Raw genomic sequence first — 25,682 nt, forward strand, 5'->3', positions numbered from 1 at the left:
GTATTGTGACGCTTACATGAGGTAATGTGTATAAAGTACATTGTATCAATATTTTCACCCCATTTTATGGATAAGGAAACTGAGACTCAGAAAGGTTAAGGGATTGTGCTGTTCACAAAACCTAAGAATAGGACCAAGGCTTCCAAAACCTGTAATTTTTATTCATGCCAGCTCTGCCTTGACACAGACATCAGAAAAGCATCACTTCAGGGTAACAAATTGTTGTAATCTAGAGTCTAGAAGGAAATGGCTGTAAGAGGAGCCTGGACATTTCACACTTCCAAACTTCACAGAACCCCAGACTCTTTCCCCACCTGCCACTGTAAACATTAACTAACATGTTTGCTTGGTCTCTTTTTATTGCTTGTGTATCAATATATTTTTCTCTCTTTCCAAAATCAATGTCAATTAAGTTTTTCATTAGCCACTAATGTCTATTCCTACTAGCAGGGGACTCTGCTGATCCATACAGATTGTCACTGCTCACATACACTAGAATTTTTAAAGCCATGTTTTTGGCAGCAAGGTGGCAGTTGAAGAATAAGACCGACTGCAGGAAGTGAAATTGTCTGAACTTTGCCCTTTGGCACAGACTGTTTGGATTTTGATTTACTCGCACTTCCATAAGCTTAGTTTTCCTTAAATCTTGAACCCAATGGGCAGTAATTAATGACCCAAGAAACCCCTGGTGGCTTCATTGTCTGTGGGAAAAGGAGTATGTGGCCTGAATAATTTTGGTGCTTCTCTATAAAAGGGGACATGTTTACCAGAATGGAATGTGCCAATGCAAAGCCGTTTGTCAAAGGGTGACCTTGAGCTTCGTGAGCTGAACTGAAAAAGAGGAAGAGAGACTCCAAGAAGAAAGTAGACTGAGAGGGTACCCAGAGAGAGTTATTATCAGAGAATTCTGGAATGGAAGGGTTGGGGAGGTCTTTAGTTCAGGAAATGAATTTCCACTGATAAAGCAACTCCGTTCAATTGGTAGTAACTTCTGGAAACAGTGAGATGAGAAGGATATAGAGAATGAATGCAGGTTCAGGAAGAAAATAAAATGTCATAATCAATTATTGATGTCTGCCTGGGCTTGGGAGAGGGGAGTAAAGCAACATGTGACATGCATTTGCCCTCCCTGAATTAATCCTTCCTTCTCATTTTACATAAGGGACAAAGGAGGCTCAGATTTGAGAATCAACATGTCTAAAGTCATTTAGCAAGCTAGTGGCAGAATTGGTTCTAAAACCCAGATCTCTTATTTCTCAGACACTGTTTTTTTTTCTACTGTGCCATGCATAGTGCTATGGCAGGAATGATATAATTAGAAAGGAGAGTTTTTCTTAGTGGAAGAGCATGTACCACCCTAGTCAGCAAATGAGCACTGAGCTAAGAAGCTCTTTCTCCCTCACCAGTCCTATGATATTGGGGAAAGCATTAGCCCCTTGGGGACTCAGCTCTCTTATTTAGAAAATTGCATTGGGAAAATATGTTGCAAAAATACCTTTAAAGTTTTAAAAAGCAAAGACGTCACTTTGATGATTAAAGTGTGCCTTTGAAGTTATGGTCTTTTCAGTCATCTCATAGGCATCTTAAGGCTGGATAGTGTAAAAGGAAGACAGAAGAAGAAGTGATGCATCCAAACTGTGGTGCTGGCAAAGAATATTAAATATAGTGTGGACTGCCAGAAGAACAAATGAATCAATTCTTAGAAGAAATACAACCAGAATGCTCTTTAGAAGCCAGAATGGAGAAACATTGACTTGCTTACTTTGTACATATCATCAGGAAAGACCAATTGCTAGGAAAGGACATCATATTTGGCAAAGCAGAGGGTCAGTGAAAATGAGAGAAACTCTCAGTGAGATAAATTGACAAAATAGTCCCAACAATGAACTCATATATATCAATGATTATGAAGATAGAACAGGACCAGGAAACATTTCATTCTTTCAACATAAGGCCCCCTTGAGTTGGAGAAAACTCAATGGCAACTAACAACCAGGGGTATTTTGGGTTTACGATCCCATTCTGAATTGATAAGACTGTGGAAAGGAATGTAGGTGGCTACACAAGGTTGAGGAGCACAGTGGTCAACCACTCAGTTGTCAACTGAAAGACACAGTCATTACACAGGAGAAAGATGTGGCATTCAGTTTTTGTAAACATTTATAGCCTGTAAACCCTATGGAGTAATTCTATTCAGTCCTATAGAGTTGCTATGAATCAGAATTGACTCCACAGCAATGGGATGGGACACAGAGTTAAAGTATGGTTCAGCACCTCAGAAGCTTGGACAGCTCCCCAATGCCTTTGTTGAGGAGTAGAGGTGGGAGAGGCAGTCCTGGTGTGATGCCTTAGGATAAGCACTCAATCTCAAGATTGCTTTGAACTGCAAGGTCGGTGGTTCAAACTTACCAGCAGCTCCTCAGGAACACTATACAGGGCTGTTATGAATTGGAACTAACTCTAGAGCACTTAACAACAATAATAGAGGTGGGAGAAGGTACCAAGTCCTGCATCCCTATGCCAAGTGGCCTAAGGTCTCATAAATGGTTCTTTTGTGTATTTCAAAACAAAAACTAGCCTGAGAAGTAAGTCTGAGAAGGATGGCATCACTGAGCTAGTCATTTAACTCCTTTTCTTGATGATCCTTTCGCCCTGGAAAGAAGAGCTTCCTCTAGGTGCAAACTAGGGGAAGGGATGAAATTTTAGGTTACAGCAGTGCCCTTCTCCCTTCTTTCATCCCTGTTCTTCGAGTTATGATCCTTGACCCAGCTCAATACACAGTAACAGAGGGCCTTTGATACATAAGCACAGAGGTAGGCCCCATAGGGAGAGAGAGATAAGAAACATCTGGTCTTTTCCTTGAATGAATTCATAACTCTAGAGAAGGAGACAGTTATCTGCACAACTAAAAATACGAGAGATGGATAGTGGCATAATCGAGGCTAATAATCTGCAGATGATGAAACTCTCCTGGATGTGTGTGTGTGTGTGTGTGTGTGTAGGGTTGTAATCACTCTCTTACCCTCCTGCAGAACTCTCCTTAGCATGCAGGCCATGCTCTCAAGCATTCTGATTGGTTAGCATGTATGTATTTCTCATTCCACTGTGAGCTCTTTGAAGGCAAGGACTTTGCTTATATTCTGCTGTCTTTCCAGAAAGGAGGTCTGGTGGCACAGTGAGTTAAACACTGGTATGTTAACCAAAAGATCAGTGATTGAAACCCACCAGCTTTTCTGCAGGAAAAAGATGCAGCAGTAAGTATGCTTCTGTAAAGATTTACAGCCTTGGGAACCCTGTGGAACAGTTCTACTTTGTTTTCTAGGGTTACTATGAGTCCATGGCAGTGGGTTTGGACTTGATCTTTTCAGATGGCCAAGCACACTGCTTTGTATACATTAGGTGTGGGAGAGGGAAGTCTGAGCACTGCCTGCTGCCTTCCTGTGTGTCCCACAAATAGACTTAGGACCAGACGTGACAACTTGGCTTCTTGGATGGGATGAGTATGTGGCCGATCTTTTTTCCTGGGGCACCTTGACCCAAAATACTTCCCATCATAGCTAGTGGGTTATCAGCAGATTCCTCTCATCTTACCTGAGTACAGGTCAACATTCCCAGGAATTGTGTGTGTGTGAGATATATCACCTGGCCAAGTCCATTTCTAGTCCCAGTATGGAGGGAATGAGGTCCCTCTTCTACAAGACAAGAAGAGTATATGCAGACCATCAATCTTGTTTCAGCTGCTGTGGGGAGTGATTCACTAGCAGTGGGGAACTGACATTCAATATTGAAGTTGACTTTACTCGGTTTCAATGTAAGTTGCTCCTCTCAATGCTTGTGGGTAAGCTGTGTCACTCTTGGTTATCTCAGGCCTTGGCTCAACATTATTTTCCCACTGCCATCAAGTTGATTCAGACTCATAGTGACCCTTGTGGTTAGCAGCCCAACTTAACTCACAGCGCCACTATTAGACATTAAAAAAAAATGACCTTAATATCTATTACTGGATTATATATGTTCCTTGATGATGGCACCATGTCTAATTGATATCTAATGTTTGGTGGTGGGAATAGTCAGACAGATACATTTTAAATCTTAGACCATTCTAGCTGTGTGATTTTGAGTAGGTTACTGAAACTCTTAGGATCAATTTCCCACTTGGAAAATGACATCATTAGGACAAATCTCACAGGATTATTTTATGAATTAAGTACCAAACTGTATATGAAATGCCTATTCTGGTATCTGATACACAATAAACTCTTAGCAAATGTTAGTTTTCCGCCTGTCCTTTCTGTATCCTCTCCACTCAGTATCTAGTGAGCTATTTTAGCTAAAGCTGACACTCAGCCAAAGTTTGTAGAATGCCAAGGGCAGCCATTGAAAACTTCATTTCCTGTCAATGGACAACAGTTCTGCCTCTGCTCACAGCTCTTCAGAGTTTTATTTTGGGAACAACTTGAGTTTAGGTGCCTGTTTGAACTGATAAAAAAATTGTTCACTGCTTCATTTTTACCCATGGATAGTCATTGAGGAAATCAATTCAAGTGCAGAAGAAGGATGCTTGGAACAGAAAATGCTGAGGAAGCTGGGACTCTGGAGCTCTGGACTCTGAGTCTGTTAAGGGCTGACTGTGTCTCAAAAACATATGCTAAAGTTCTAAACCTGGGTGCCTGTAAATGTGATCTTGTTTGGAAATCAGACCTTTGAAGATGTTATTTGGTTAACATAAGACCATAGTAAGAATAAGATGGGTTCTAATTCAATCGGAGTAATGTCTTTAGAAATGAGCAGAGAAGACACAAAGACAGAGGGAAAATGGTCACACAACAGAGTTAATGCTATAGTTGCAAGCCAAGGAGCACCTGGGACTATCAGAAACTGGAATATACAACTGGAAAATACAGGATCTTTATTTAGAGTCTTCAGAGAGAACATGGCCCTGCCAATACTCTGAATTTGGACTATTGGCCTCAAGAACTATGAATTAGTATGTTTCTGTTGTTTAAAGCTACCCACTGTGTGGTGCTTTGTTATGGAAACCCTAGGAATTTATGCAATAACTGAAAACTGGGTTGGTGTAATAGCTGAAAAGATGTACTTGAACATACTGATGATTGTGAGATGGTGATGTTGTACCTGTTTGTCCTGAGTCAGGGTTGACTTGATGACAGCTAGCAACAAACAGGAAACTACTGCAGAGTTCTCTTAGCAGGTACCTTGACATAGAGGATGTTGGTCCCACTCATGCTGCCACTCCTGTCAATGAGGAAGATGAACTCCCCGTGAGTCTTTCTCAGGTTCGGTTGGACTGAGTGAAGGTCAGGACAGAAGTTGAGCATGATGACTGAGTGGTGGGGAATGTCCTTGTGGAGACGTTTCCGTATGATTTCTGTCTGGAGGAGAAAGGAACACCCTCTCACTTGGGCAATCAAGGAGTCCAGGGCTACTACTAGGGGCGACATGGTGGTCCCACATAGATCATCAAATATGATCAAGATTGACTCATCTTCTGCACAAAAGACTTTCAGCTGACCACACCTGACTTCCAAGAAGTTCACAGAGTGCAATGGTAGACCTGGGATTTGAAGGCAGAAAGACCCAGGTTTGAATCCCAGCTCTGTCACCATCCAGCTGTGTGATCTTGGTCAAATACCTTTTTTTGTTCTGTTTCTTATCACTTCTCAAGGTGGATGTGAGGATGACCTGACTTAGCACATAGAAAGGAAGCCACTGGCACACTTGCAAGTCATCAGTTAAGTAGTGGTCTCTTTCATTTTCACCAACCAGTCCCAGTTGTCTTTGGGCTGGCCCCTTGTCATGGTAACTCCATGTGTGTCAGAGTAGAATTGTGTTCCATAGGATTTTCAATGGCTGACTTTTTGAAAGTAGATCATCAGGTCATTCTTGCTAGGTTCCTCTGGGTAGACCCAAACCTCCAAATTTTGGTTAGTAGTTGAGTGTCTTAACTCCTTGCACAAACTAGGGACTCCTTCACACTCACACTGACTGTATAAACACTGGTTCACCGTGGTGGTGAGTTTTGTTTCCCTGACTTACTGATTCTCTTCCATGGATCAATTCCTACTCATTCTTCAACTTTTACCTATTTGTGAAGTCTGTCCTAGTCTCCCAGTTGAATTTAATTACTTTGTTTCCTTATCCATGAAAGAAGGTTTAGAGTACAGGCCTCACCAAATTGCTGTGTGGATTAAATGCTGTCCACGTTCTGCCTTCAAATCCCAGGTCTGCCACTGCACCCTGTGAACATCTTGGGAGTCAGTTACAGTCAACTGGAAGTTGTTTTGTAAGGTTTTTATTGTGGGTTGAATGAAAGTCTACAAGGCAGATCATCAGTTTTACATTCAACAAATCACACACCTTGTTTCATTACAATGATTATAATCCCCTCCATGTACCATCAGTTAACAGTATTTCTCTTTATTCACTTTAGCACTTTTTTTTTTTTTTTTAAACACTCAAGCATATACAATAATTGACACTACCAAAGGGCATATTCTGCAAGTCTGCCTCTTTACCATCAGCTCTTAGTCCCTCTCTTCCCATGAATCTAGAGTCCTCAGCTGCTCCCTCTATCCATGTCCCCATCTGTGCCTCCATCTCTGGTATCACTGCTTCTCTGGATAAAGACTCAGATTCTGCTTGTGTCTCCCTTGATGGTCCTAGGGTCCTTTGTTTCTGGACTGTAAGATTAAGTATTCCCCTGTTTTTGTTACAAAACTTCTACCTTTACAATTGAGAGAGTCGCAATTAGTCATGATAACAATTACTCATTATTGAATCATAAGAATCTTATCCTCATCTCCTCTGACCAGACCCATCCAGAGAAGATGAAAACTACTCAGAGGTGACTCTTTCTCCTCACCCGCTACATTATTAAACTAAGCTCCCCCTTGAAACCTTTTAAGCCAGTCACTTCATGTCTTTATTGCCCCCTCATTTTAGGTAGCCTATGTCCAAGTTGCCCATCCCTATCTGCCCTGTGTATAGAGGGCATAGCATTGATACTTAATGTGAAGACTCCTTCCCTCTCTGTTGGTATTTAGAGTTACTAGCTCCATGAGTATAAGCCAAGTTCACCAAACTGAAGCAATTTATCCTACAATTCCTTTATGAAAAATTGTTTTATTCTTTTTTTTTTTAATCTTCCTCTAGTAGAGTTTTGGAGTCCTGGTGTGGTGCTGTGGGCTAATGCGTCAGACTGCAAAGCCGTTTGCAAGTTCGGTGGTTCAAACTCACCAGCAGCTCCTTGGAAACCCTATACAGGGTCGCTATGGGTTGGAATCGACTCAATGGCACTTAACAGCAACAACAGTAGAGTTCTGATTATCAAGCCATCAAGGCTAGGTCAAATGGGTACTATCTGCAAGTTTGGGTGTTCTTGTGTGCCTCCTGTCACTCCACATCAGCTGGATGCTTCACTCTCAGCTCTAGCCCTCTGTGGCTATGTCATTGTCCATGGGCTCAGGTGTCCCAGGTCTTACCATACTTTGGACCAAACAGCCCCTCCTCTTCTCTCTCACACCTCCAGGTCAATGAGAGTCTATGGAACATGGTTGAACTCAGCCCATTTCTTCATTGCTGCCTTTCCCCCTCTTTCACTCACCAGTAACTGGAAATCTTTTGTGTGGAGGATGAGTCAATCTTGATAATATCTGATGATCTATAAAGTCCACTCCTGAACAGAGACTAATTATAACCAGATCATTACTTCTATTGTCTTTATTGTTATTTGGTTTGGGGCCTTAACAATTCTCAGCTTTTTGTTTATATCTCTGCCTCCACCTCACTTGTGAGCTATTTGAAGGCAGATCTTACCTGGATCTTGCATTTCCAGGACTTACTGTAGGGCTGAGGAGGCCTCATGGAGCAATGGCTAAATATTCAGTTGCTAACAGAAAGTTCATATGTTTGAACTGTGGGAGAAAGACGTGACCGTCTCTTTCCAAAACTATTTACAGCTTAGAAGTGGGAATTGACTATATGACAGTGGATTTGGTTTGGTTTTCGTTGAACAGAGTCTAGTACAGAGAATTCAAAGATTGGAAACAAAGAAGAAGGATCAGTAGTTGGAAAATACAGTCTTGGTGATAGAAATGATGCTAGAGATTACTTGCTATAATTTTGCAAGATCAATGACTTCTTCATTGTAAATACCTTTTTTTTAAAACAACATAAAAGACAACTACACATATGTACCTCACCAGATGGAATACACAGAAATCAAATTGACTACATCTGTAGTCAAATGCTACATGGTAGAAAATTAAGATTAGCAAATGTTAGTTTGCAATTAAGACATGGTAGAAAAGCTCCATATCATCAGCCAAAATGAAGCCAAAGACATACTGTGGAACAGACCATCAATGACTCATGTGCAAGTTCAGACTGAAGCTGAAGAAAATTAAAACAAGTCCATGAGAGCCAAAACATGACCTTGAACATATCCCATCTGAATTTAGGGATCACATCAAGAACTGATGCATTAGACACATAGAGTTGTGGGATGGCATTAAGAATATCATATAGGAAGAAAACAAAAGATCATTAAGAAGACAAGAAAGAAGAAATAAAACAAAATGAATGTCAGAGGAGACTCTGAAACTTGCTCTCCAGTGTAGAGATGCAAAAGCAAATGGAAGAAATGAGGAAGTAAAAGATCTGAATGGAGCATTTCAAAGGGCAGCTTGAGAAGACAGAGTCAATTATTATAATGAAAATCAAAAAAGAAGATCATTCGCAGCATTTCACAAGTTGAAAGAACTGAAGAAAAAAAAATTAAGCCTTGAATAGTAATATTGAAGGATTCTATAGGAAAAATCCACAACTCTTCTGTCAGTTTGTCATACTGTGGTGGCTTGTGTGTTGCTATAATTCAGCAAGCTATGCCCCCAGTATTTTAAATACCAGCAGGGTTACCCATGGTAGACAGGTTTCAGATCAGCTTCCAAACGAAGGAGAAGATAGACTACTTCTGAATGTTTAGTCACTGAAAACCTTATGAATAGCAGTGGAACACTGTCAGATAGCACCAGAATATTGCTTAGTGAAACATGATGAAGAGCACCAGAATATTGTCGATATAGTGACAGAAGATGAGCCTCTCAGGTTGGAAGTCACTCAAAATACGACTGGGGTAGAGCTGCCTCTTCAAAATAAAGTTGACTGTGATGATGTGAATGGAGTAAAGCCTTCAGGACGTTCATTTGCTGATGGGGCACAACTCAAAATGAGGAAAACCAGCTGTAACTATCCATTAATAATCGGAAATGGAATGTACGAAGTATGACTCTAGGAAAATTGGAAATTGTCAAAAAATGAAATGGAACGCATAAATATTGTATCCTAAGCATTAGTAAGCTTAAATGGACTGATATTGGCCATTTTGGATCTGACAATCACATGGTTTATTATGCTGGGAATGACAAATTTAAGAGGAATGGCGTCACATTCATCATTAAAAGGAGCATATCAAGATCTGTCTTGAAGACAACACTGTCTGTGATAGGATAATATCCATACATCTACAAGAAAGACCAGTTAATACCACATTATTCAAATTTTCTCATCAACCACTAAGACCAGTGATAATAAAATTGAAGAATTCTGTCAACTTCTTCAGTCAAAATTGATCAAACATGCAATCAAGATGCATTGATAGTTACTGGTGATTGGAATGCAAAGGTTGGAAAAAAAAGAGGAAGGATCATTCTTTGGAAAATATGGCCTTGGTGATAGAAACAATGCTGGAGATTGCATGATTGAATTTTGTAAGAAAATGACTTGCTCATGGCAAATACCTTTTAAAAACAACACAAAAAGATGGCAATACACATGGACCTTATCAAATGGAATACACAGAAATCAAATTGACTACATCTGCGAAAAGAGATGGCCAAGGGCAGGCTGTGGAACAGATCCTCAATTGCTCATATGCAAGTTCAGGCTGAAGCTGAAGTAAATTGAAATAAGTCTACCAGAGCCAAAATATGATCATGAACATATCCCACCTGAATTTAGAGATCATCTGAAGAATAGATTTGCTGCATTACATACTGAAGACCAAAGACCAGAAGAGTTGTGGGATAACATCAAGAACATTTACAGGAAGAAAGCAAATGGTTATTAATAAGACAAAAAAGAAGGAGAAGATCAAAATGGATCAAAATGGATGTCAGAAGAGACTCTGAAACTTGCTCTTTAGCATAGAGATGCTAAAGCCAATGGAAGAAATGAGGAGGCAAAAGAGCTAAATGGAAAATTTCAAAGAGAGGTTAGGGAAGACAAAGTCAAATATTATAGCAAAATGTGCTAAGACTTGGAGTTAGAAAACCAAAAGGGAAGAACATGTTCAGCATTTCTCAAGCTGAGGGAACTGAACTAAAAGTTCAAAGCTGTGTGTTGCTGTGTGTTAACGTATTAGACTGTAAGGTCGATTTGAACAGCAAGGTCGGTGGTTCAAACTCACCAGTCATTCCTTGGAAACCCTATACAGGGTTGCCATGAGTCAGAACCGACTCTATGGCACTTAACAACAACAACAGGTACCAACAACATGGACAAAATATTGAATGATGCAGAAAGCATCAAAAGAAGATGGAAGGAGTACACAGAGTCATTGTACCAAAAAGAAATGGTTGAGTTGAACCATTTCAAGAGATAGCATATGATCAAGAGCCAATGCTACTGAAGGAAGAAGTCCAAGATGCTTTGAGGCATTGGCATTTGATGGGATACAAACTGAAATCTTTCAACAAACTGATGCTGCACTAGAGGCATTCACTCATCCATGCCAAGAAATTTGGAAGACAACTACCTGACCAACTGATTGGAAGAGATTCCTATTTGTGCCCATTCCAAAGAGAGGTGACCCAAGGGAATGCAGATATCTTTGGAGAATATTATTAGTATCTTATACAAGTAAACTTTTGCTAAAGATAATCCAAAAACAACTGCAAACATACATTGGCAGAGAATTACCAGTGGTTCAAGCTGGATTCACATGAGGACATGGAATGAAGAATATCATTGCTGATGTTAGATGGAGCTTGGTTGAATACCAGAAAGATGTTTACCTGTGCTTTATTGACTATGTAAAGACTTTTGATTGTGTGGATAATGTTAAGCTATAGACAACATTGTGAAGCATGAGTATTCCAGAACACTAAATTGTACTCACAAGGAATCTTGTGATAGACCAAGAGGCAATTGCTCAAACAGAAAAAGGGAACATTGAATGGTTTAAAATTAAGATAGGTGTGTGCCAGGTTTATATTCTTTCACCATATTTATTCAATCTGTATGCTGAACAAATAACTTGAGAGGCTGCATTATATCAAGAAAAACGTGACATTAGGATTGGAGGAAGACCCATTAACAACCTGTGATATGCAGATGATACAACCTTGCTTGTTGAGAGTGAAGGGGACATAAAATACTTACTGATGAAGATCAAAGACCACAGCCTTCAGTATGGGTTTCATCTCAATGTAAAGAAGACAAAAAACCTCACCACTGAACCAATAAACAACATATAAATGGAGAAAAGATTGAAGCTGTCAGAGATGTCATTTTGTTCTGATCAATCATCAACATTCATGGAAGCAGCAGCCAAGAAACTAAATGATGTAGTGTCTTAGGCAAATCTGCTATATATGACCTCTTTAAACTATTCAAGAGCAGAGACTTCAGTTTGAGGATTAAGGTAAGCCTGACTCAAAGCATGGTATTTTCAACAGCCTCATATGCATGTGAAAGTTGGATGGTTAATAAGGAAGACTGTAGAAGAATTGATGCATTTGAGTTATGGTGTTGGAGAAGAATATAAAAAATGCCATGGATTGCTAAAAGAATAAACAAATCTGTGTTGAAAGAAGTACAGTCAGAATGCTCCTTGGAAGCCAGCATGGGCAGACTTCATCTCTCAGACTTTGGACATATTGTCATGAGCGACCAGTCCCTAGAGAAGGATAGCATGTTTGGTAAAAAGAAGAAGACATCCAACTAGATTGATTGGCACAGTGGCAGCTGCAATGAGCTCAAACGTAGCAACAATTATGAGGTTGGCACAGAATCAGGCAATGTTTCGTTCTGTTGTGCATAGAGTCAATATGAGTCTGTACAGACTCTATGGCAATGAACAACAACAACAACAATGGCAAAATATTGAATAATGCAGAAAGCATCAAAAGAAGATGGAAGGAATACACAGAGTCATTGTACCGAAAAAAGAAAAAGAAAAGAAAAGAAAAGAAAAGAAAAGGATGACATTCAACCATTTGAAGAGGTAGCATATGATTAAAAGGAAAAAGTCCAAGGAACACTGAAAGTAAGGAGAACAAGTCTCCAGAAATAGATGGAACACAAATGGAAATCTTTCAACAAACTCACGTAGCACTGGAGGCACTCATCCACGCCGGGAAATTTGGAAGACAGTTACTTGGCCAACTGATTGGAATAGAACCATATTTGTCCCCATTCCAAAGAAAGGTGACCCAACAGAATGTAGAAACCATCCACAATGTCATTAATATCACATGCAAGTAAAATTTTGCTAAAGATAACTAAAAAAACAGCTGCAACCATACATTGACAGAAAACTGCCAGAGGTTTAAGCCAGATTCAGACAAGAACATAGAATGAGGGATATCATTGTTGATATTAGATGGATCTTGGCTGAAAGAAGAGTACATCAGAAAGATGTTTGCCTGTGTTTTATTGACTGTGCAAAAGCTTTCGACTGTGTGGATCATGACAAGCTATGGACAAAACAGTGGAAAATAAGTATTCTAGAACATTCAATTGTTTTCGCGAGATACCTGTACACAAAGAGGCAGTTATTCTAACAGAATAAGGGGACACTGAATGGGTTAAAATCAGGAAAGGTGTGTGCCAGGGTTGTGGCATTTTACCATACATGTTCAATTTGTATGATGAGCAAATAATTTGAAAAACTGTATTATATGAAGAAGAACATGGCATCAGGATTGGAGGAAGACTCATCAACAACCTGCGACATGCAGATGATACAACTTTGCTTGTTGAAAGCAAATAGGATTTAAAATATATACTGATGAAGAATAAAGCCTTTGGTATGAGTTGCATCTCAATGTAAAGAAAACAAATGTCCTCACCACTGGACCAATAAATAATAGCATGATAATTGGAGAATTGAATGAAGTTATCAAAGACTTCATTTTGATTGGTTCCAACATCAACCATGGATCTGTTTTAGGTATGTGTACTTCCATGTTTTAGGTACTCATGGAAGTAGCAGTCAAGATATCAAATGACATATTGCATTAGGGAAATCAGCGGCATAAGACCTCTTTAAAGTGTTTAAGAGCAAAGATGTCAGTATGAGGACTAAAGTGTGCCTGACCCAAGCCACCATATTTTCAGTAGCTTCATATGCATGGGAAACTTGGACAATAAAGAAGGATGATTGCAGAAAAATTTATGTATTTGTGTTATGGTGCTGGAGAAGAATATTAAAAGTACCAAAAGAACAAACAAGTCTGTTTTGGAAGAAGTACAGTCAGAATGTTCCTTGGAAGTCAAGATAGTGAGATTTTGTCTTTCATACTTTATACATATTATCAGGAGGGACCAGTGCCTGGAGAAGGACATCATGTTTGGTTAGGTGTAGAGTCAGTGAAAAATAGAAGACTCCCTATGAGATGGATTGGCACAGTGGCAGTGTAATAAGGTTTATGAAGTTGGTGCAGAATTGGACAGTGTTTTGTTCTGTTTAGCATAAGGTTGTTATGAGTTGGAACTGGCTCAAAGACACGTAACAACAATACAGAGAAAGGTACAGTGAACGTGTAAAGGAGGGGCGGTATCATCCTCATTATGTCTTTCAGCACCCTGTCTCTTCATTTCCCTGTGTGTGCATGTGTTGCTTTGTGACTGCTTCTCAGTTTCTGTCTATTTGGGTCTCTTCCTCATCTCAATAGATGATATCACTACTCACCCAGCTGTTCAAACCAAAAACCTATGTGTTGAACTTGAATCCTCTCCTAGCACCTCCATCTAATCTTTTGGCAAAGGATTGCCAGTTCCATACCTAAAACAGATCCTGAGCTTGTTCCCTTCTCCATGTCTCCACTGCTCACACCCAAATTCAGGACAGCGTCATCTCTTGCCTGGACCTTTTCAGTCTCCTCTTACTGACGTCGTCCCTCCACTGTTGTTTCCCTATGGTCCACTATACCTAGAGCAGTTACTTTCTTGCTTAAGCTTCTGCTCATGCACTGCACCGTGGTTTATCTAGCCTCATCTCTCCCCATGTGTCATTCCTTTTACTGTTTCTTTAGTTAGGTCCCCATTACTCTGTCTTTATGTCTGCACATACTGTGGGCACTGCTCACTCTTCTTATGGTGGGCTGTTTGCCATCTGCCAGCTCTCCTTCTCAGCCAGCTCTTAACACCTGGCTAAAGGGCAGTAGTGAGGTTGGCCTGGGATCGGGCAGTGTTTTGTTCTGCTGTGCATAATGTCGCTATGAGTTGGTACCGACTCGATGGAACCTAACAACAACAACAAAGGGCACCCTGTCCCTATAATTTCATTATATCATCACCCTGTTCTGATTTTTTCATGGTCCTCATCCCTTTCCAAACTGATGTTACTCATTTGTTTAATTCTTGTGTTTTCCCATTCTATACTGTAAACCCCATGAGGACAAGGAATATGTCATTTTCCATGTTGTAACCCCAATGCTTAGAACAGAGTCTGACATCTATTGGAATCTTGGTGTTTGTTGAATGAATAAATGAAGGATTGAGTCTTTTCATTGGTCACTGACACTCTGTGTGCATCTTTGTAGGGTTTTTGGTCTTGCTGTCCCTGCATCTGTCTCTTGTACATGGTGATTCTCCCTTAGTTGTTGGCCTTGTCTTTGCAGAATCACGGTTTCCCACCTATTCCTCCTGATTGGTGCTCACCCCCTGGATGTCCCTAACCTATCCCTGTCTCTCTCCTGCATGGTTACATTGCCACAGGCCACTGCCCAGTCTGACTCTTGATAGAAAACCTGGGGCAGCAGCAGCAGCCCCATCTGCCAGGAAGAGAAGCCACCTCCAGGAACCTGGTTTCTGTCTTTCAGAGGGGCGGGGTGAATACCCTGGCCTTGGCTCCTCTAATGTCTCCTCTGAAGCTGCCATTATTCAATTACAATAAAGTCATCACTTCTCCACAGCTGTGGGCTGCTTGCTGTCATCCCTGGAGCTCATGACAAACGGGTCATTTGCATAAGAAACCCAGAGTGGCAAATTAATTCTCATCTGCTTCATCAGTCCCAGAGCTAATTGATTTAAGGTAGACAGGCAGGGCAGCCCACCCCAGCCTGGGAGGCCCATTGTGATCTTCTGTTGGCCATACCCTGCAATTCTCAAAGCTTGTGGGCACCCCTGACATTGTCAACCCCTACTCTTCTCCCAGTTGACTCATCTGGGTGAGGGGCCACTTCTGGGAGGGCAGGTGTTTTCAGTATGGAGGTGATGTGAGCAATCAGTTACCTATTATTTCTTGCTCACTTTCCACCCTATATACCAGCTGGGCCAGCGGGGAATCAGAGGGGCTGTAAACCCAGCTTAACTGCCACCACATGGCCTATTTTAACTCCTTAGCATCATTGTCACCAAATCTAACCCACAAGATGACAATCCCCCACTTCCTCCAGCTTATTAGTGATTTTTGGCCACCAGACCTTAATGTTCTCGTATGAAAAGGGGACCAGTAAAAAGAAGAGTGTTGTCCCACCTGAACCCATCCTGGTATTCAGCACGTGGCACTGTGTGCTGGGCCATATGCTGGAAGGGTTGACTGAGTGCACCTTGTGGTTGTTGATTCAGCCTCTTACTTTTCCTCTCCTCCCCGCTCCACTGGGGAGGGAATGCAGAGAAACAGGATCTTTCTCAGCCTTGTCCCTGCATTGCCTTTATTTTTTACACAGTAGCAAGCAAGGGTCACAGAGGTTAGGAGAGTGAGGGACTCACTTAGAAGTGGTAAAGGGGACACCCTGGATCTAAAGACGAAGCTGAGAGGGCACCCAGCTATAGAGTCCTTAGGGCTGGAGTAGCCTAGAGAAGGCTCAAGTTGCTTCTGCCACTAGTTTTGAATTTTGCCTGGCTTTGGCACTTTGATGGGGTTCAGTGATAAAGGTCTTATCTTCCATGCAGGGGACCAGAGTTCTAATTAGAACAGCTAAGGCCCATCTTTCAGTGGTGGTTACTGTGTTGTTTTGATACTAAATAGATTTCAGCAGAGCTTTCAGACCAAGCCAGACTAGGAAGAAAGGCCTGGTACTCTATTTCCCAAGATTGTTGTTGTTGTTAGGTACCATCGAGTCAGTACTGACTCACAGCGACCTTATGCACAGCAGAACAAAACACTACCCAATCCTGGGCCAACATTACTACTAGCCAGTGAAAATTCTATGGATCACAATGGTCTGATCTCCAACCAGTCACTGGGATGGTGCAGGATCTGACTGTGTTTTGTTCTGTTATGCATGAGGTCTCCATGAATGAGAGATCAACTCAACAGCACCAGACAATAAGTCCTTTAGAGGGAATTGAAGGCAGGACCAGGGAGAGATGACTTGGCAGGAGACAAGAGGACAGATCCAGGAACTGCTGCATCAGGAAGTCCACTCTTGGGGTGTCCCACAGAGCCCCAGCCCACTGAGAAGGAACATGGACAAGAACACTTCTCATCCAGGATCTACCACCAGCTAACTGTGGACCCCTTCCCGATCTCATTCTCCTCCAGGTTCAGTGAAGACTAAGTCCCCTGTAGCACCCTAGCCCAGCCACCATCGACTCCCTGCTTTTGTCACCCTCACCTTTCGCTCTGCACTGTTGTCTTTCTTCATCCCTCTAATAAAATCTGTTCTTCCCTTCAAGTGTTGGTCAAACTCTCCCAGGGTCATGTCCCCTTTCTCCATTAGGACGTGTGGCATGTGGGGCTCTGCAGAGAGAGGAGACCAATGCTCAGCATCGTTGTGGTAGGAGAGATGCAGGGACCTTGATATAGGGCAGGTTCTTCCCAGGTCGTGGGACTCCCAACTGAAACAGGGGGTATCATCCTGGGTTCCAAAGCACTCTGGGGCCATGGGAAGGCTCCTTAGCTGGGAGTGACTCACTGCTCCTTTCTGAGTCTCAGTTTACATATCTGTAAAATGGGAGTGAGACAGAAAAAAATGATCTCTTTTTGGTACTGATACTCTGTGAATTCTTGGAGAGAGCGGTAAAGAAGCGGCTCACAGAGGTATCAGGGTTTTGAAGATTCTCTGCTCAGCTCCTCAGGGGCAAGTGTCCCAGAGGGTTGACAAGACCTTAGGGTCTTTGGATCTAGAATCGGGGTAAGAGCTGTTCAATCCCACCAGCTAGAACCAAGTTTCCCTGGAGGCAAATAGTCTTCTCTCTTCCAGCAGTCTCTTGCCCTGGGTAGTCACTGGGCAAGGGATCACACATTCCGTTCCCCATGGGATCAGCACCTCTGCCCTCCCCCAAGAACCCCAGGGGACACACATGGTGCCTCCTACCACTGGGGTGGATGAGGATCTCCACAGACCGGTCAAAGGTGTGCTTGTTGGCCAAGGTGATGATGATGCTCTTGGCAGAACGGGCAGATGGAGCAGCGTCAGCACGAATCTCGTGGGTGGGGCTCTCCACCCCTGAGTGGCACAGGAAGTTAAGGTTAGACTCAAGATCCCCAGGAGAGATGGGAGCTTGGTAGGGGCCACTGAGACCCGGGCCAGAGATGAGTGACGCTCCAGTCCCACCAGGGATTCCTAATCTGCTGTGTGACCATGAATAGGTCCCCTCCAATTTTTAGTCCTAAATTTCCCCGTCTACAAAGCGTGGGCTTACGTTCTCAAACCAAACCCATTGTAGTTGAGTTGATTTTGACTCCTAGTGACTCTATAGGACTGAATAAAACTGCTCCATAGGGTTTCAGAGAGTAAAGTTTTACTGAAGGAGACTGCCTCATCTTTCTCCCATGGGTTCAAACCATCAACATTTCAGTTAGCAACCCAATGCTTAACCCACTGCACCACTTGGAACCCTCCTTAGGAGCTAGTAGGGTCAAAGCAGGTGCTTCGTCATATGTTGTTGTTGTTAAGTGCTGTCAAGTCAGTTTTGACTCACGGTGACCCTGTATAGGGTTTCCAAGGAGCGACTGGTGGGTTTGAACCACCAACCTTGTAATTAGCAGTCCAGTGCTTATCCTACAGCACCACACTAGGACTCCTTCTTCCTCACATTGTGGTTGTTAGGTGCCCTAGAGTCAGTTCTGACTCATCGCAACCCTGTATAGGGTTTCTGAGGCACAGCTGGTGAGTTTGAAATTACAGCCTTGCGGTTCAAACCAACCTCGTGGTCTAGTGATTTTCCTACAACAGCATATCAGGACTCCACATTAAAGTACCTGGCTGCAGCCAGGCAAACAGAAAGATCTCGACACTCAATTAGGGTTATATTTTGGGCTGAGTCTTGTAAAGCAATGCTGCTCTAGGAGAACAGGCATTAACAAGAAACCAAAATGCTCAAGATCTTTTAAAACCCTGAGTGGGTTGGGGAGGAGAACTACTGGAGAGCCAGTTCTCAACCCTGACCACACATTGGAACCACCTGGGGAGCTTTTAAATATTCCAAAACCCAAGACACAGTCTAGACTATTTAATCGGAACCTCTTGGGGTGAGGTCTGGGCATCAGTGTTTTGAAAGCTCCCCAGGTACTTCTGATATTTAGACAAGGGGAGAATCTTTGAGACTGTGAACTCTAGGAGAGGTCCAGGAACATACCATTCCTTGATGGAAATTTCCCCAGGAAGCCATTGGGGTGGTCATGGGGGCAGGGCCCTTGAAAGCTGTCCCTCTGAAAACTCATCTTTGGGCGGCTGTTGGGGACGTCTAATGCAGGGATCCTAAAGCTTTACCTACTTCTGGTTGAGTTGTCTTCTTTTGGTATCCCTTGCCAGTTGGCACCCCTTGCCATCCCCTGTTTCTCTCTCCCCTGGTGACTTTCAGTCTGAAGTCCACCCCACCCTGGACCTCAAGTCTTCCCAGCGCCTGCCATGGTCTGGGCAGCTCCCTCTCACCTGCCAGCAGACATGGTCCACGAATCTCCAGCTGGAAGTTGAACTCATACTCCATCGGGTTAGAGACCTCCATGTCCAGAAGATTCACCAGGCCCAACTTATTCCAGGAGTCTAGGGACTGAGTCCTGAGGCCAGGCTTGTCTTTGCTGGCAATGGACCAGAGAGAAGGAGAATGTAGGTGGTCAGTGTGCAGACAGTAACCCAGAGTGGGAAGACAAGGTTGGGATGGTGGGCCCCAGGCATCCCTGGTAATCCTGCAGCTGAGCCCATAAATGGGGTGAGGGGCTTCTTCCCACCTTCACATCATTCCTCCCCCTCCCTCTTGCCCCCTGGATAAGACCAGGTACCTTAGGGAGCACCCACAATGGACTGGCATTGTACACAGTGCTCCACATATATTAGCTCATGCTGGTGTCATGACAACTCTCAGAGAAAGGCAATATGGCCCCACTTTCCACATGGGGAGACTGAGGCTCAGTGAGGCAAGGTAAGTAGGCCATGGTCATACAACTAGGACTTAGCAGAACCGGAATCCTTGCCTGTCTGGGCCCATTACATCACACTGCTTCTGTGAGCTGCAAGGTGACTTGGACAAGTCACCTCCCCTTTATGTCTTGGCTTTCTCATTCATTAAATGGGGATAATATTTGTGCAGTTGATTTGAATACTACATGGGCTTGTGCCTAGCACCATGTTGGTCACATGCTGAATGCTAGAGTTTATTAGCCCCCTCTATGTTATATTTATTCCCCTTCATCTCTAATCACTCTTAATTTCCATCCCTGACACAGGCACGCCTTCAGACTTGTTTGTTAGATGTCCTTCCGCATACACATAGATGTCCTGGTGTGACACACTGTGGGAGAAAGCACTGGACCACAAGGTCAGTTTGAACCCCAAGGTTGGCAGTTCAAACCTACCAGCTGCTCCTCAGAAACCCTATATGTGGTTGTTATGCATTGAAACTGACTAGGAAACACTTAACAACAGTAAAGCACATGTTAGTTGGTGTTGACTCTGACTCATGGTGAACCCATGGGTGCAGAGCAGAACTGTGCTCCACAGAATTTTCAAGGCTATGATCTTTTGGAAGAAGATCTGCAGTCTTGTATTCCAAAGTGCCTATGGTTGGGTTTGAACCTCCAACCTTTTGGCTAGTCCAAACTCAAAAACTAAACCCACTGCCATCGACTCAATTCTGACTCATAGTGATTCTGTAGAGTGAGGTTGTAAATGTTTATGTGAGCAGACAGCTTATCTTTCTCTTGAGGAGAAACTGGTAAGTTTGAACTGCCCACCTGTGGTTAGCAGTTCAGTGCTTATCCTACAGTGCCATTAAGTCTCCATTTTTGGCTAGTACTCAGTGCTTAACTGCTTGTGCTACCCAGGGACTCCACATATCCTTGTAAAGTGCATGCTGGTTTTTGGGGGCAACGGAGTTTTAATAAACAAGATTGCATTTATTATGAATCTCCCTCAATGTTTTGCTTTCTTTTCCTCTAGTGCTACTTTTGAGTATGGTGGCTCTGTAGGATAAGTACTGGACTGTGAACCACAAGTCAGCAGTTCCAGTCCACCAACCTCACCACTGGACAAAGATGAGACTTTCTGGTCCCACAAAGATTTATATGGAAACTTAATATAGGGTCCCTATGAGTTGGAACCAACTTGACGGCATTTAATATCAGACTGTTTAAAACTCATGTAGCTGTCTGTAAACCAAATTTCTTGCTGCTCACACATTGTTATTTAGCAATATCCATTACACTGTACATCTTTACTCCCCTGGTGATCAACAGCTATTCCGCCTTCACTTCTCTGTATCCATAAAAAACACCACCATAAGATCCTTATCCATGTCCTCTTTGAACTTTGGAAAGAGTTGCTTTCTAACCACTGGCTCAAAGGACTTACAGTGGGTACTACCAGATGGCTTTACAACTGTATGTCTGTTTCTACTTCATCCAGCAGTGAACAAAAGTTTCCTTTTCCCTGCATCTTCACTAACATTTGGTATTATCTAGTGTGTGTATAATATATTCAAGGTCATATTTTGGCTCTCATGGACTTGTTTTAATTTTCTTCAGCTTCAGTCAGAATTTACATATGAGCAGTTGATGGTTGGTTCCACAGTCTGCCCTGGCCTTGTTTTAGCTGATGATATGGAGTTTTTCCACCATCTCTTTGCACAGATGTAGTCAATTTGATTTTTGTTTATTTCATCTGATGAGGTCCATGTGTATATCTTATTTTATGCTATTTAAAAAAGGTATTTGCAATAAACAATTAATTGGTCTTGCAGAATTCTATCATACGATCTCCAGCATTATTTCTCTTATCAAGGCCTTATTTTCCAATCACTGATACTTCCTCTTTGTTTATAACCTTTGCATTCCAATCACCGGTAATAATCAATACATCTTGATTGCATGTTTGATCAATTTCATACTGAATAAGTTGATAGAATTCTTCTATTTCATCATCCCTGGTTTTAGTGGTTGTTGAGAATATTAGTGTTATTAACTGGTCTTTCTTGTATATAGATGGATATTATCCTATCACAGACAGCATTGTACCTCATGACTGCTCTCGATACATTACAATTCTGCATGGATGTTTACAGCTGTTTCTCTTCATTTTGAATTGTGCCCCATCATCAAATGAAGGTCCCAAGGGCTTTACTCCATTTGCGTCATTATAGTGAACTCTAGTTTGAGGAGGCAGTTCTTCCCCAGTTGCATTTTGAGTGCCTTCCAACCTGAGGGGCTCATCTTCCAACACTGTATCTGACAATATTCTGGTGCTCTTTATCATGTTTCAATAGTCAATAACCTGGTGCTGACAGTGTTCCACTGGTGTTCATAAGGTTTTCAGTGACTAAATATTTGTAAGTAGTTCATCTTTTCTTTTTCCTAGTCTGTCTTTGTCTGGAAGCTCATCTGAAACCTGTCCACCATGGGTGACCCTGCTGGTATTTAAAATAACAGTTGCATAGCTTTCAGAATCACAGCAACACAAAAGCCAATATGACCAACTGACAGACGAGTGGTGGCTGGAACTGACTGGAAGAGATCTGTATTTGTACCTATTCCAAAGAGAGGTGATCCAACAGAATGTGGAAATCATCAGACAATATCACTGATATTCAATGTGAGTAAAGGTTTACTCAAGGTAATACAGAAACGGCTGCAACCATACATTGACAGAAAACTTCGAGAGGTTCAAGCCGGTTTCAGAAGAGTACATGGAATGAGGGATATCATTGCTGACATCAGATGGATCTTGGGTGAAAGCAGAAAATATCAGAAAGATGTTTATTGTGCTTTATTAACTATGCACAGGCTTTTAATTGTATGGATCATGTCACACTATGGGCAACATTGCAAAGTATGAGTTTTCCAGAACACTTACTTGTGCTCATGAGGAACCTGTACATAGACCAAAAGGCAGTTGTTCAAACAGAACAAGGGAACACCAAATGGTTTAAAATTAGGAAAGGTGTGCGCAAAGGTTGCATTCTTTCACCATACTTATTCAATCTGTATGCTGAACAAGCAATCAGAGAAGCTGGATTATATGAAGAAAAATGTGGCATCAAGATTAGAGGAAGGCTCATTAACAATCTGCGATATGCAGATGATACAACATTGCTTGCTGAAGGCCAAGAGGACCTAAAATACTTATTGATGAAGATCAAAGACCACAATCTTCGGTATGGGTTGTACCTCAATGAAAAGAAAACAAAAATCCTCATTTCTGGACCAATAAATAGCATCCATATAAATGGAGAAGAGATTGAAGTTGTCAATGAATTCATTTTACTTGGATCCACCATCAACACTCATGGAAGCAGCAGTCAGGAAATCAAATGACGTATTGCATCAGGCAAACCTGCTGTACAAGACCTCCTTAAAGTGTCAAAGAACAATGATGCTAGTTTGAGGACTAAGGTGCTCCTGACCTAAGCCACTGTATCTTCAGTAGCTCCATATAGGTATGTGAAAGTTGGACAATAAAGAAGGATGATCATAGAAGATTATGCATTTGAGTTATGGTGTTGTAGAAGAATACTGAAAGTACGTTGGGCTGCCAAAAGAACAAATAGATCTGAGTTGGAAGAAATACAGCAGAGTGCTCCTTGGAAGCCAGGATGGCCAGACTTTGTCTTTCATACTTTGGACATATTGTCAGGAGAGACCAGTCACTGGAGAAGGATATCATGTTTGGTAAGGTGGAGGGTCAGAGAAAACGAGGAAAACCCCCAATGAGATGGATCAGCACAGTGGCCGCATCAATAAGCTCAAACGTAGCAATGATTGTGAGGTTGGCCCAGGATTGGGCAGTGTTTCATTCTGTTGTGCATAAGGTTGCTATGAGTTGGTACCAACTCGACGGCATCTAACAAGAAGTGTGTGTGTGTTTCTCTACCTGAGCCAATTTGCAGTTCATTGAAAATTTGACAGAGAGCATCACTGTTAACTTAGCCTGCTGTAATCGTCGAGAATAAGCTTGTCAGAGCTAACCCAGAGCCCCAGAGCTTGCCAAGCCTCTTGTTCCCTGATCTACTGAGGTCTTGAATGTCCTCAACTCTGCGGGGCCTGCCTCTCCAACACACAAGACTTGACACCAATGGTAGCACTTTCAAATACGACACATAGGTTGATATTCCCTGGCCTGAGACTGGTGTGTGCCACCAATATTTTTGTTGTGTCTACAAGTGTCCTTACCAAGATCCAAAATTATCTGACGCCCCCCATCCCCTCCACCTCTGTAGCCTCTCTCTTCCTGTCTCTCATTTACTCTGTCATGCTAACCATCACACTGTTCTTCAAACACACTAAGCCTACTGCTGCCTCATGGCCCTTGCTACCTCTGACAAGAATGCTTTCTTCCAGATATTTCCATGGCTTGCTCTCTTCATTCAGGCTAGGCCTCAAATGTTGCCTAATCCCTGCCTAAAATCACACCTATTCCACCTCCACCACCTCTATCTTCTACAGAACTTAACTTCACAGAGCTTATAATTTAATATGTTGCATGTTTATGGGTTTATTTCTTGGTTGTCGATGTCCCTGCATTTGAATGTCAGCCCAGCAATGGCAGGGACTTCGTCTTGTTCACTGCTGTATTCCACGAACAGTGCCTAGCACATTTGTTGGTGGTGGTGTTAGGTGCCATCGAGTCCGTACCTACTCATAGTGACCTTATGCACAACAGAACGAAACACTACCTGGTCCTGCACCAACCTCACATTCACTGCTATAGAATCCTTCAGTATTGCAAGTCATGGCTTGGATTTTTTCTTCAGTTCTTTCAACTTGATAAATGCTGAGCATGTTCCTCCCTTTTGGTTTTCTAATTCCAGATCTTTGCACATTACATTATAAAATTTGACTTTGTCTTCTTGAGCTGCCCTTTGAAAATTTCTAGTTAACTGTTTTACCTCCTCATTTCTTCTATTTGTTTTAGCATCTCTACTGACATCCATTTTGGTCTTTTTCTTCTTTTCTTAATGATCATTTCTTTCCTCTTGTATGATGTTCTTGATAGCACTCCACAACTCTTCTGGTCTTCAGTCTTTAGTGTCTAATTAATCAAATCTGTTCTTTAGATGATCTCTAAATTCAGATAGGATATGTTCAAGGTCATATATTGACTCTCGTGGACTTGTTTTTACTTTTTTTGATTTCAGCCTGAACTTGCATATGAGCAATCGATGGTCTCTTTTACAGTCTGCAACTGGCCTTGTTTTGGCTGATGATATGAAGCTTTTCCACTGTCTCTTTCCACAGATGTAGTAAATTTGATTTCTGTGTATTCCATCTAGTGAGGTCCAAGTGTATAGTCATCTTTTATGTTGTTCAAAAAAGTATTTGTGATGAAGAAGTCATTGGTTTTGCAAAATTCTGTCATGAGATCTCAGCATCATTTCTATCACTAAGACCATATTTTCCAACTACTGATCCTTCTTCTTTGTTTCCAATCTTTACATTTCAATCACTTGTAATTATCAATACATAATGATTGCATGTTTGATGAATTTCAGACTGAGGAAGTTGGAAGAATTCCTCAATTTCAGTAATGCCTAGGATATCAATGCTTATGTGTTACATTTCATTTTTGACAACTTCCAATTTTCCTAGATTCATACTTTGGACATTCTGCATTCTAATTACTTTAGGATGTTCACAGGTGTTTCTATTCATTTTGTGTTGTGCCACATCAGCAAATGAAAGCCCCCAAAGCTTTACTCCAATTACCTCATCATGGTCAACTCTACTTTGAGGAAGCAACTCTTTCCCAGTTTTTTTTTGAGTGCCTTGCAAACTGAGGGGTTCATCTTCCAGCACTGTAGCTGACAATATTCTGGTGCTCTTTATCATGTTTCAATATTCAGTATTCTGGTGCTATCTGATAGTGTTCCACGCTATTCATAAGGTTTTCAGTGACTATATATATTTGGAAGAAGTCTGACTCTCCTTATTTGTCTATCTTAGTCTGGAAGTTCATCTGAAATCTGTCCACCATGGGTGGTCCTGCTGGTATTTAAAACAT

General features: G+C 41.9%; 1 protein-coding gene across 1 annotated transcript in view; it reads right to left on the reverse strand.

The window, feature by feature from the left end:
- Positions 1 to 25,682, reverse strand: part of VWA5B1 (von Willebrand factor A domain containing 5B1) — a 74,841-nt gene that overhangs the window by 43,141 nt on the left and 6,018 nt on the right. The window contains exons 4-7 of the mRNA XM_006862356.1: positions 19,128 to 19,273; positions 17,568 to 17,699; positions 16,866 to 16,990; positions 5,217 to 5,393 (exon numbers count right to left, since the gene is read on the reverse strand). Of these exons, the coding sequence (XP_006862418.1) occupies positions 5,217 to 5,393; positions 16,866 to 16,990; positions 17,568 to 17,699; positions 19,128 to 19,273 (580 nt within the window). The remainder of the gene's footprint in view (positions 1 to 5,216; positions 5,394 to 16,865; positions 16,991 to 17,567; positions 17,700 to 19,127; positions 19,274 to 25,682) is intronic.

Source organism: Chrysochloris asiatica, unplaced genomic scaffold (assembly GCF_000296735.1).
Source record: "Chrysochloris asiatica unplaced genomic scaffold, ChrAsi1.0 scaffold00047, whole genome shotgun sequence".
In the NCBI taxonomy this organism is placed as follows: domain Eukaryota; kingdom Metazoa; phylum Chordata; class Mammalia; order Afrosoricida; family Chrysochloridae; genus Chrysochloris; species Chrysochloris asiatica.